This window comes from Priapulus caudatus, unplaced genomic scaffold (genome assembly GCF_000485595.1).
Source record: "Priapulus caudatus unplaced genomic scaffold, Priapulus_caudatus-5.0.1 Scaffold1002, whole genome shotgun sequence".
In the NCBI taxonomy this organism is placed as follows: Eukaryota; Metazoa; Priapulida; class Priapulimorpha; order Priapulimorphida; family Priapulidae; genus Priapulus; species Priapulus caudatus.
In genome coordinates this window covers 71584-84886 of record NW_014578063.1, presented here as the reverse complement: position 1 = coordinate 84886, position 13303 = coordinate 71584, and the positions used below count along the sequence as shown (strand labels likewise).

Here is a 13303-nt window from a genome sequence, read left to right as displayed (position 1 = left end):
GATGTCAAATTAAAAACTTGGCGCAGCTTTTTTCGAACACATTTGCACGAAACCGTTTTAGCAGTAGCATTTAAATTTCATCAATGATCAAGGCATTCATGATTCATTATTGCAAGCATTATAATTTCTAATGCACTTAGGCATACACAGAAGGAATGTGCACACACAACATAATATTATGCAGAAGCAATTCGCCTACAAGATTATTGCTTTCCAAGAGAGCAATTTAACTTGAGACAGTCACAATACACGTGAGAAGCAGTTGAAACCCAGATCCAGTTCACTCCTCCCATGTAGACTTGGCATGCTTGTTTTACAATAGGTGAGATCCAGGGTAAAAAATACACGGGAGCGATGAGCGATGAGCTCTTCAAACCTCTGAAATCGCTCCCGCGAAACAAATTAAGAGCAAAAAAAAAATTTGAAAAAAATCGCTTGCGTAGCTGGGGGATCTGGCAGATGTGCGAGCTAAAAAAAAACAATGCGTCCAATCGAACAATGCAAATGAAACGATCAGTGCAGACAAATTCTCACACTGTAACATGAGACACAGTTTTTTGTCTTGGTTTAAGCTAGGCGCACATGCATGCTATAAGTTATACGGTTTTTATCGCCAGGTTTTCTCGCAGGAAATAATTGGTGTACCCCGCACACGGAACGCCGTGTGCGCTGGCTACCGATTAAAATCGGGACAAATGCGGTGCGAGTCTTCGCAACATGCATTGCGCGTTACGGCAACAACAGCCATTTCGAAGCGTTTGTACTTTTATTATTTTACTTGCTTTTAAATATTAGTTTTTAGTGTAACCTATTAAATGTGCTTAGGCCACCCTAAGGGTGATCAACTAACAGTCTGCCAATCTTGGGCATCCTAAACCAATAAATGGCGGAATGCGTAGACAAAGTTCGTTTTTGTAGTATAAAACTGCGCGGCTTCCATGGACGCTGCCATTTTATCGATCATGTGATTTTTGCTCGATGCTGATTGGCCCGTGTAACAGGTTTTTCCCGCTGACCACCGCACATGCTGCAGTCTGATTTTATCCGTGCGGTTTTTACCGGGAGATATCAAACCAGCTTGATATGCTCCGGTTACTTGAGGGAAAAATCGCAGGATACCAAGACTTGCTAAGATGGGAAAAACCGTAACGTGTGCGCCAGGCTTTAGGCACAACGTGCCCCAGGACTGTGCAAACATGAAGATATTCTTGAAGTGAGGGGTAACTAGAGAGAATCGGGTATAGTGAAAATAGGCAATTCAAAATAGCACCCGTAACATTTTTGACGAGAGCAATTTTTTCCACAGACATGAAAAAGAGCTTCGTGAAAATTTTTTTTTCCCCCGGTGAGATCTTGTTGTTACTCCTTTTAGTCAAACGGTCATGGAGTGACTATTATAGGGGCTAACCATTATTACAGTGTGCAGTTGTCACAAGAGGAAAGATGATAACTACCTTGTATTGCTCCCTACTACCATTTACATTGAAACTATAGGTTAGCTTGGGACAACCATAAAGAGGTCACCTGCCAACTATCGAGCTAGAAGAAAACGTACAGCATGGCAGCACCACACAGCAATACAAACTACCATCTTATTGCTTGTGCCACTCACCCAAAATTTGACTAAGAAGAAAGCCTGCTGAGGTCCTTTGTCATACAGTTCCTTGAGTCCACCCTTCTTTTCTGGGAACTTGTCGTAGATCTGTCGAATGTCAACAGCTTCTAGCGGTTCCGTGTAGCTGGCGCCAGGTCCACCCAGATGTACAAACAGGTGCTTGTTGTACTGCAATAATACATACGCTGAGCCTGAGAAAACCTTTTTTTAATTCTTTCATAGATGCAGAGGAATGCATCACGTTTTGTGGAACGATGTATCGTGAACGGGAAATCATACACCAGGCCTCGACGCTTATTTTCAGATCTGGTTGTCCTGTCGGGCAACAATAAGCAATTTTTACTTGTCCAAAATTTACTTGTGCAATCTATGAGCCGTTAATGTCCTCTTTTGGTTCAGTGCATATCATATTATCAGGAGTGTATAATATAGAGATCTATATTATAGAAATAGATATATAAATAGATATATATACATATATAATATTTATAAATAGATGTAGACATATATATATATATTATACACTCCTGATATTTTTTCCAGTATTCCCTGCGTGCATATAGGCTCGCACATACCTAGGCATGTGGCTGCGCGCGCGTTTGCATGCGAGCGTGCGTGTGTATTACAATTACAGTATATATACCGTATAAATTTACTTGTGTATAAACCGCGCTTTTTGTACACAACTTCAATAAAAAAAAATCAGTGGGTGCGACTTATAGACGAGGCTAAGAAATCTTGTTAATGTACCAATGTTTGTACCAACTTTTCAATGCAAAATATGGGGTAAGACTTATAATATACATGAATTATACTTATACACGAGTAAATACAGTATACATGTAAAATCGTAATAAAATTCACACGTTTATGTTTGCATGCTGGCACGCTCATTGTGTGTCATTACCGATTGCAGCTTTTTCCTCAATCACAGGAAAGAGTTTTGCTGTCGTCCTCTCATTCCAGCAATGCCCACCCCCTACATATTCAGTAATGAATATGCCCCAACCGACTTATAAACAATCGTACCCCCACCCCAGTACATAAATCAATGCCGCCCCGGCCAGGGAGGTACGCATTGCCACTCTGAATAAATCTGTAATGGTAACAGTGGGTGTCGCGGGCTGCTTTTTTCAGGGACCTTCGAAAACTTTTGAAGTAAGAATGTGGTGCGATAGCGCCCTGGCTCAGAGGATGTTAAGAATATTAAACAACTAGAACTTTTCAGTTGTCCGATCGGGCAACTAGGCAAGAGAATAACTTGTCCGACATAGACTTTCACTTGTCCCGGGCAATCGGACAACCGTTAGTGTTGAGGGCTGTACACACATTTGTTTTTCGGTTGCATGCCTTACAAAGGATATTAAGACCTAGGCACGGTGTAGACGAGACTAAATTGTTGTACGGCAACGACGTATGTCCTGGGTTTCTTATACATAGGAGGCACAGTGGCGCACCACCGTTGTCAAATTTTAACATCGCCGTTGTGAAAATATTCCTGTATTTACTAATAAGTATATCCTGTATCTATACATCTATAAGTATATCAATATATCCTGTATTTGAATCCATCATGCACGTTTTTTTCCCCAAACTGGCCATTACCTCCTTTGTCTAATTTTCCCTCCGAAGAAACCCTGATGTCGTATGTGAAACCCTGCACCCGCGTTCAGCATTCATTTTTCTGGCTAAACACCTATATACGGACATCATGATCCGGGGTTGTGAACTTATAAATTTGAAAACTATGCTTGCTTCTGGTATACATATAGTCTAGGAGATAACAGAAAAATCGTGCAAATGATGATACAAGCATCAAACTTGGCACACTTATTCTCCAAGTGATACTAATCAAATCTGCCCGATTGGCCAATTGAAAATCCAAGATGGCGGTCATTTTTCAAGATGGTCGCCAAATTAGCTTCCCGAAGTTGACATTTTGCGTAGAAGTATTTGTAGTTGTCCGATTTGCATGATCTAGGTGTGAATTCCTATGTTTTCAAGCGTGCTGAAGTAGATTTTCCTGTTTATAAAGCACACTGACACATATTTTTCTCCCTTTGCACATTTGTTTATGATTTTCATACGTTTGCATGGCTATGGGGTGTAGGGGTGTAGGGGTGTAGGGGTGTAGTGTTAGAGGTAGTACCTTAATTTGTTTTAGCAGTCAGCCACATCCATTGGATGGACTACTGGCACTGGTCCTCACCACTGGCCCAACTCTCATCTATGGCTCCAAGAAGATGCTAGTGCACGGCATCAGCCAGACCCTGGTAAACCGCGTTGGCTCGCGGGCTAAACTAGATGAGTACCCGAGTCGATCTGGTCACACTTGAAAGAAAAATATTCTTGGTTAGAGGAAGTCTTTTTCACTGAGGATGTGGCTGATGCAGTCAGCATCACATGGTCAGCCCACCATGCAACGCAGAAAAAGAGCCATCCATTTGAAGTGAGCATTTCAGCAATGATGCCTCTGTGGCGAGACCAGGCTCACTCTATTGCAACGATCAAGCATGCCATGGCGAAGGTCTGTGATACAGTGGCTTTTCTGAACCCAGGGCAGACACCTGTTATTGCTGCTGACCAACCGTTGTATGCTCTGGCAAAACAAATACAATGAAAGTGGCCCGAATATGGAGAGGACAAGTTCGTGATCATGTTCGGTGGACTTCATATAGAAATGGCTGCACTGCGATTAATAGGAACATTACTACGGGACAGTGGCTGGACCAGTGCCATTGTGGAAGCAGGGGTGGCCTCATCTGGTACAGCACAGTCTTACCTGTCTGCATCCAGTGTCACACCAGACAAGACAAGCACACCAGATCACTGCATGCAGCTTGTACAAACTGATGAAGAAGGCATACCATAATTACCGCTCTGAAGAGTCTAGCATATCAGATATAACCTTTGAGGATTGGTGTTAACAACGGAGGAAAGAGAGTCTGCAGTTCCAGTTCTGGAGTCTGGTGCTGGACATGGAGCTCACCATATTCACCCTGATCCGCTCATTCAGAGAAGGCGTCTTCAACTTGTACCGTGAAGCACTTTCAGAACTGGTGCCTTACTTCTTTGCGAATAACAATGTCAACTATGCGCGATGGATCACAATTCACCTCCGAGATATGATGTCACTTGAGCAACAACATCCAGATGTGGCCAGGGAGTTTCACAAAGGGAACTTCGCCATCCACAAGTCAAGAAGAGAATTCTCTGCCCTGGCGATTGACCAAGCACTCGAGCACAATAATGCAGTGATCAAAGGTGACGGAGGAGCAATTGGGTTGACAGAAGACCCGTCAGCACTTCGTAGGTGGATGGTCGCTGGACCCGAAGTTAGTCGTTTAGTAGCTGGATACGAGGCCATGTCTGGTATGAAAGATGCCACCTACATCAGCAGACACCATGAGCAGACACTAAGTGCCCAGAAATCTCTCGTTAAAAAGGTAAAATTACTCTCTGCAGTGATGCAGGAGATGGGCAACCCATTCCAAGAAGAATCAGCCGACCTGCTGGTGCTAGACACGAAGAACATTGCATACCCAACTAGCTGAAATGGTAGCTACACCGGCAGGGCAAAGAGCAGTTCCAATCATTCATGGAGGGGCTAGAGGATGAAGGTGAAAGTCCTTTCTATTATCCAATCAAGAAAAACCTTGTTTCTTTCTTCAAACAAGAGCAGGCTGAAGGAATTTCTAAGGAGAAAGTCCTGAAAGACAACCATCAGTTATTCCCGCGACTCTTCATCTCGTGCCAGAACAGGCAGTGTGACTTGCAAGAATTCTTCAAGCACGAGAATCAGTCACAGCCTGCATCTCTCAGTGACAGCGGAAAGGTTCATACGTGTCAGAAGTCACAGCTGGTTGAAATTCTTGAAGCGCAAGTGAACATCCCAGACAGAGAACAAAAGGGAGATGCAATCATCATTGATGGCTCAGCACTTATCAATTTATTACCTCCACGCACTTCAAAAACATTTCATAACTATGCTAAATAAGACATCATCCCAAAGGTGGAATCCTATGGTGCCAGGTACGAGCGGGTGGACGTAGTCTTTGATGTGTACAAGAAGTCAAGTCTGAAATCCGAGACGAGGTCGAAAAGGGGCAAGAAATCAGAAGAAGAGTGACAGGAACGAGTAAGACACCAAGTAACTGGCAAAGCTTCCTTCGTGACGCCAGAAACTAGACTGAGCTGTTTCACTTCCTTGCGAAAAAGATGTGTGAAGCAAAGACGACAAGCACAGTCATCGTCACAAAAGAAGATGCCATTAGCAACACAAGGAAGTCTCTGGATGCTGTGTCCCCATGTTGTCATGAAGAAGCTGACAGTCGAATATTTGTACACGCCAGGGATGCAACGACTGATGGGAGCAAGTCTATTATCATTAAGGCTAATGACACGGACGTGCTAGTCATAGCAATATCTGTACTGCCATCGTTACAAGAACTAGGCCTTAAGAACATGTGGATTGCGTTTGGCCAAGGAGCCAAGATGCGATGGATTCCAGTCCATGAGGTAGTTTCTGCAATAGAGATTGAGAAAGCTAGAGGGATCCCATACTTTCATCCGTTTACTGGATGTGACCTCGTGTCTGCCTTCCGTTGTAAAGCGAAGAAATCTGCATGGCAGACTTGGAACGTATTTGATGATGTTTCTGAAACATTCACTAATCTCAGCCAGCATCCAACATTAATTCGTGATCTTGACCTGCAGATGCTGGAGAGATTCATTGTCCTCGTGTACGACAGATCAAGTGCAGCCACTGGTGTGGACGAAGCAAGACTAGATCTCTTTGCCCGCAAGCAGAGGCCGTACAACTCAATTCCACCAACACAGGCAGCCCTCAGAGAACATGCAAAGCGTGCGGCCTATCAGGCTGGGATCATCTGGGGCCAGGCAACCATCTCCAATCCAGACACGAGCAGTCCCGCTGAATGGGTGTGGACACAGAAAGGAGAGACATGGCAGATATGTTGGACAACACTACCACCTATTGGAGCGAGCTGTCGGGAACTGACGAAGTGTTCCTGTAAGAAAGGTTGTAAAGGAAGATGCAAGTGCTTTCAGTCAAAGCTCCCCTGCACATCACTCTGCAGCTGCATATGTGAACAGTAGCAGCTGGAGGACCAGTGGCATGGTATGTATAACTTTGAACATTTACTAGCTGGGGCAAAGCTTACGTAATGAAAAACAGACAATCTAGTGGCCATCTTGAAAAATATGTGTCAGTGTGTTTTATAAACAGGAAAATCCACTTCAGCAGGCTTGAAAACATAGGAATCCACACATAGATCATGCAAATCGGACAACTACAAATACTTCTAAGCAAAACGTCAACTTCGGGAGGCTAATTTGGCGACCATCTTGAAAAATAGCCGCCATCTTAGATTTTCAATTGGCCAATCGGGCAGATTTGATTAGTATCACTTGGAGAACAAGTGTGCCAAATTTGATGCTTGTATCATCATTTGCACGATTCCTATCAAAAATGGCTGTTATCTGCCCCACTAATACACTTCTCTTTTGGTTACACATCTTGTCATGAACACATCAAGATTTTTAAGTAGCATGCAAGAATTTAAGAGGCGCATGCGAGCATTTGACACAAAACAGCAGTTCTAGTATGCAAGCAATTGTTAGCCAAATACTTTTACATGCACCCTAACGCTGACATCAAGACCTGCACACGGTGTGAAAGAATTTAGCTCCAACCATACTAGTGGGGCAGATGTGTAGAAGGATTGTGGGTTTTGTGGTATAAGCAACAAAATTGGGATATATGATGTTAAGGGTATATTAAATGGTTTCAGATATAGTGCCAAACTGAATTTTTTCTGTAACAATGGATATACATAATATGAACGCTCAGTAATATATATCTATATCATATATCATATATCCATCCATCCATCCATCCATCCATCCATCCATCCATCCATCCACCCACCCATTTACCAACCCATCCATCCATCCATCCATCCATCCATCCATCCATCCATTCATGTATATATATATATACATACATATATATATATATATAGAGAGAGAGAGAGAGAGACAGCGAGAGAGAGAGAGAGAGGGTAAGAGAAGGGGAGACGGAGGGAGGGAGGAGGGAGGACATGAAAGGGAGACAGAGAGAGAGTGAGAGAGAGTTTTATGATTGCTTGCTGCAGTGATCTTGTGGCATCAAGATCGATGGCTGAATTGTGAAGGTTAGAAGCATGCTTTATTTGATGGATTGATTTTATGATTGATTGGCTGAAGAAACTGTTTTTGATATTTAGTTTAGGAAGTTTACATCCTTTAGGTATCTCCTGTCGTCCTCGATATAGTCACATGTCTAGTTTTAATGTTTCCAACAAACACGCAATGTGCATTTTGTGACACGAAAGCCATGGCCGACACAATAAAAGTGGTAAAAGTAACACACACCCCTCACATAGCAATCTCTTCACAACAGAGACACAAAATTGGCAGGTGTAGGTCACATATAATCAGCAGGGGGTTTGCAAACAAAAGAGATGCTGCCATCTCACTTATAAGCATTTTAAAGTAAAACAGGGTGGTCTCTTCATCACTGTCACAACCATGTAATCACTTGGCTACACTTGCAACCTCACGTGTGTAATAACAAAAAACGTGCATACACGTGCCGTCACCCTGTTAGCTTACTGAGTCTGTTTCTCGTTGCTGGTCCATGTACGCTGAGAATTCAGCTAATCGCAGCTTGGACGTGCCAATGTAGCGTCCTTCCCATGACAACGTTGAGGTGGAGGAACTAATTGGTGGCGCCATCTCTGGTTTACCCGGGATTCCATATGCTTGAGCGATGTATGGCTTCACACTGTCAATTATAATAAACAAGTGAGCAACATGTCGATGTTATAACCAAGTTAGCAGCGTCTTGATGTTGTAAATAAGTGAGTGATGATGTTCAAGATACTAATGCAAGAAAACTACTGAATATCTTTACAATGATTTTCTCTTTATTCCCATAAGACATGTCCAGACATGCTCAAGCTTAATCACATCTAAACTTATGTAGTGTTGAAAAACCACAGTTCCATAATGCAACATAGACCATCAACAGGCCTAATACGAAAGGTCGCTAGTTAATTAAGGTAGATCACCTACAATTGGGCGAGAGCGAAGGGGAGCCCATGGAGAGAGAGAGAGAGAGAGAGAGAGAGAGAGAGCGAGAGCGAGAGAGAGAGCGAGAGAGAGACACAGAGACAGAGACAGAGAGAGAGAGAGAGAGAGAGAGAGAGAGAGATAAAGAGGACTCCCCTAAAAAGGGAGGTGACGAAAGATACCCGGGACTAAATGTTCTGATTCTGGTGTTCGTGGCCGTTGGGCAGTTTCGGTCGACTTGTTGCAATTATGTGTGTCGTAACATATATAGCATACACTTATCTATATTTTATACTACGCCTTAGACTCATTGATGTCCCCCCCCCCCCACTTAGGTGTGCACTGTTGGGGCGCGTATATCTGCTCACGTGACCAAATAGCTTCCCTTCTCATAGCTGGCCACTGTCACGCTGTACAGCATGGTATATGGTGTACTCAGTATACATTATTACGAGCGGCAATCCTTAACAGATGAAATGAAATCGTCAAAATATGAAAAATATTGAAAATAAAGATGTAAATTTACTCACTAAGCAACAACAAGGGAATAGAATCTTAGTTGTACCATGTTTTTAAGACTTCATCTCTAGTGAAATGAAAGTGTCAATGACACTGTAGCTCACCACAAAAAGGGCACAAATGAGAGAGTGGGAACAAGTGCACTGAGTGGGGGGCAGTTTAGCCACCAGTTTTAACAGTATTTAGTGGTACTATACTAAAGGTATTAATTAGACTTCTAATTAATTCCTTCATTGTTCTTAGCATAAAATAACTACTTTTTAGTAACGCATGTAAACACGCAGTTGAGAATGACTCAAAAATAGGTCGACTGCTGTGCTCCAAAATAGGACGTTGTCATCTCTCCCATACAAGTAACAACTGTATGCAATTTGAAACATGTGGGTCAAACGGTTCTTCAGTTATCGATGACCGTAGGCAGACACTGAAATGCATAGTGACATTGCCAAAATCTACTTAATTTGCATAATTTAAAAAAAATATCAAAACCCCTGTGATATATTTTGGGGCCAGTCCTTATTCATTCACATACCAAAAATGAGCAAAATCCGTTGAACCTGAACTGACTTATGGCCATTTCCATTTTTGCCAAAAAGTGGGCGTGGCTCAAAAGTAGGTCGACTGGCGTGCTCTAAAATAGGACGTTCAAATCTCTACCATAGGAGTAACAACTGTATGCAATTTGAAACATGTGGGTCAAACGCTTCGTGAGTTATCGTTGACCGTAGGCAGACACTGAAATGCATAGTGAAATTGCCAATATCTACCTAACTTGCATAATTTCTCAAAAATATCAAAATCCCTGTGATATGTTTTGGGGACAGTCGTTATTCATTCACATACCAAAAATTAGCAAAATTTGTTGAACCTGAACTGAGCCAAAATAGGACGTTCAGACCTCTCCCATAGGAGTAACAACTGTATGCAATTTGAAACATGCCGGTCAAACGGTTCTCAAGTTATCTTTGACCGTATCCAAATGTTGACGGACGGACTGACGTACGACTGACAACGACCCATTGCAATAGCCCATCTTGACGATGTCAAGGTGAGCTAAAAAATCATCACTCATAATTAGGAATCTTTTTTGTAATCATTCGGAATGCTCATTGTGGATAATCTGAAATGGTGTGAGGGAATACTACTTACTCTTGAGTTGTCGCTGGCTGTGATAACCCTGGCTGCCAGAACTGTCAAAGAGATACAGAGACGGGTGAATTTCGGTGTCACATTATGTTAGTGGGTGACAAAGGGTGATAAAAATCACTGAAAATTCTTCTTCTTCACCTTGATCATGGTAGCAGTACAAACTCTTATAGAGGACGATCACTCTAATTGAGGGAATGATTACAACCTAGTCTCCAGTTTTGTAGATCTGTCCCCAGCTGTAAGGTGGATCCAATTCAGATGGAGCCAGGGTGGTAACATTAAATAGCAGCGTTAATAAATAACAATAATCGTTTTTTGTATTTTTCTTCACAACTATATATGCTCCAATATAAAAAATTGCTGCAACATTTACGGTGCTTCTGTTTGAAAGCTACTATACATGAATGTGCCAGAATGTATCTAGTACATGTATGCAGAAAGGTTGATCTACTGACGAGTTCAATAGACATGGTGCAAATAATATAAAGGTGTGAGCGTTGAAGTGGCTTTCTTGCCATGATTGGAGTGTACAGGAGATTTGCCCTGAGGTGGTAGGAGGGTACGTGGCGCTTGCCTAGAGGTGGAAGGGTAGCCAAGGATTCCTCTGAGATTATGGGAGGGAAAGAAAAGGAGGCTTACTCTGAAGTGATGGGAGCATAGAGACGGCTTGTCCTGAGATGGTGTAATGGTAGAAGTGGACTTATCCTGAGATGGTGGGGGATACAGGGCATATGCCTTGAGATTGTGAAAGGGTAGGAGTATTTTCCTGAAATTATGAGGTTAAAGGTTTGCCCTGAGATGATGGAAGGGGAAGGAGGCTTGCTCTGAGGTAATGGGGGTGAGGTGATGGGAGGGGAGGGGACTTGTAATGACATAGTGGAAGGGTTGAGGGGGAGTTGTCTTGAGATGGTGAGGGATAATAGAAGCTTGCCCTGAGAAGATGGGAGGGCTTCATAGAAGTGATGGAAGGGGGAGGAGGCTTGCACTGAGATGATAGGAGAGTATATGAGGCTTGTCCTGGGAAACTCGAAGGGTAGAGGGGCTTACCCTGAGGTTATAGGACATTTTCCTAGCAGTGATAGATAGTGGGGCATACACTATTGACTGTAGCTGGGTAGGGAAAGATCACCATGGCATGGGCAGAAGAATAGGGGACAACTGCTGTAAAAGTAGAGACAGTGTAGGTGGGGCTTAGTGAGGCTGGACACAGGGTAGGTTGCAATTTCTGTGAGAGTGGGGGCGAGGAAGGGGATGACTACTGTGAGGGTGGAGACAGGGTCAGTGGGCTTACCGTTGGCGTGGCTGCAGGATAGGTGGGCCCCATAGTGTTGCCGAATGGTGGCACACCACCCATCATTGCTGGGAAGCCTTTGTGATTGAGTAGAGTGGCGGACACGATCTGAGCCGATGACATGCCTGCCAGTGACTGCAGAACCTTGTCTTTTGCTGCCTGATCCTGCTGCAACAACTGTCCATTCAGTGCCACTTCCACCGCCATGACTCACGAACATCGTACAACGCCCAACCCCACGTGGGAGCAAGAACACTTCATCATCGCGCTATGTCCTGATAACACAGATCAGTCTGTCTACTACACTACTACAGTGGTAGTGTTTACTAGGGGTGTAACAATTTACCGTACAGCAGCCCCTGATACGATAATCGATATGCAGCGTCCGTATAGCGATACAAATGATGCAGATGTTAAACAGGAAATAAGGCAAGCTAAAGTTTGCTAAACTAGGTGAGCTTAACTGGTCTAGCTTAAACCATATGGCAAGCTAAAGCACATGTAATGCCCTTTCACTTGAATTCTTTCTTTTATTTCATGAACTCTCTCTCAGTATCACCAAGAGTAGATAATAACACAAGAGTGAGACACACGATTCCCGCATTTTTAACCGATTTTTCTCATCAAAATTTGCCACCAATAAAGAAGCAAGTGTATACGTTCCTCAGCTTATTATGACCACTAATCACTCACCTTCGTGGTACTGATATTCGTTTACATATATTTGCTAGCGTATTGCTGTAAATCGTAATCTTGCACGAGCTGAATTCGCACAATTTACTGCTATTGTGTGAGGTGTTAAGACAAATTTTGAAGCTATAGTGGCGCCAATATTTAGCAACGGACTGTTTCCAAATCATTTGTGCCCCGATAGGGTTGAGAGACAATCTAAATTTCGAATTTTGATCTCGTGAGGAGCCGCGAGACGCGCTCAGTTATTGTGATCGCAACACAAGAAATTGACATACTATCTTACATAAGTAATAACACCATAATAACAATATTCTCTGTAGTAGTTTGCAGTAAGTATCACATTACGCACACGCAGGTAATCAAGTACATTAAACCCCTATCGGGGCACGAATGATTTGGAAACCGTCCGTTGCTAAATATTGGCGCCACTATAGCTTCAAAATTTGTCTTAACACCTCACACAATAGCGGTAAATTGTGCGAATTCAGCTCGTGCAAGATTACGATTTACAGCAATACGCTAGCAAATATATGTAACGAATATCAGTACCACGAAGGTGAGTGATTAGTGGTCATAATAAGCTGAGGAACGTATACACTTGCTTCTTTATTGGTGGCAAATTTTGATGAGAAAAATCAGTTAAAAATGCGGGAATCGGGTGTGTTACTCTTGTGTTATTATCTACTCTTGGTATCACGTTAATATCCTCTGCTGTTGTAGAAACCTGTCAATATATGGGGCGCGCTTGTATTGCCGCCAAAGTTGCTACCGCAAAACAATCAAGAGTGCTGAGTGACTGGTGTCTGTTGTTACTCCGCACATACTGTAGGACTGTGTATGGTGCGCTTGTGAGTGCAGTTGTTGATTACGGGTCAGTCTAGAGCACATTCAGAACGTCTCGG

At 43.0% G+C, this 13303-nt stretch overlaps 1 protein-coding gene across 2 annotated transcripts in view; it reads right to left on the bottom strand.

Annotated features, from left to right (window-relative positions):
* Positions 1–390: 390 nt before the first annotated feature.
* The window catches only part of LOC106814904 (transcriptional enhancer factor TEF-1-like), a gene marked incomplete at its 5' end in the record, with an annotated part of 31616 nt that continues 18703 nt past the window's right edge, over positions 391–13303 (bottom strand). The window contains 5 exon segments of one of the 2 annotated variants that reach the window (XM_014819281.1): positions 391–468; positions 1613–1783; positions 8291–8462; positions 10418–10458; positions 11709–11876. In XM_014819281.1, coding sequence (XP_014674767.1) covers positions 403–468; positions 1613–1783; positions 8291–8462; positions 10418–10458; positions 11709–11876 — 618 coding nt within the window. 2 annotated transcript variants of the gene reach the window in all.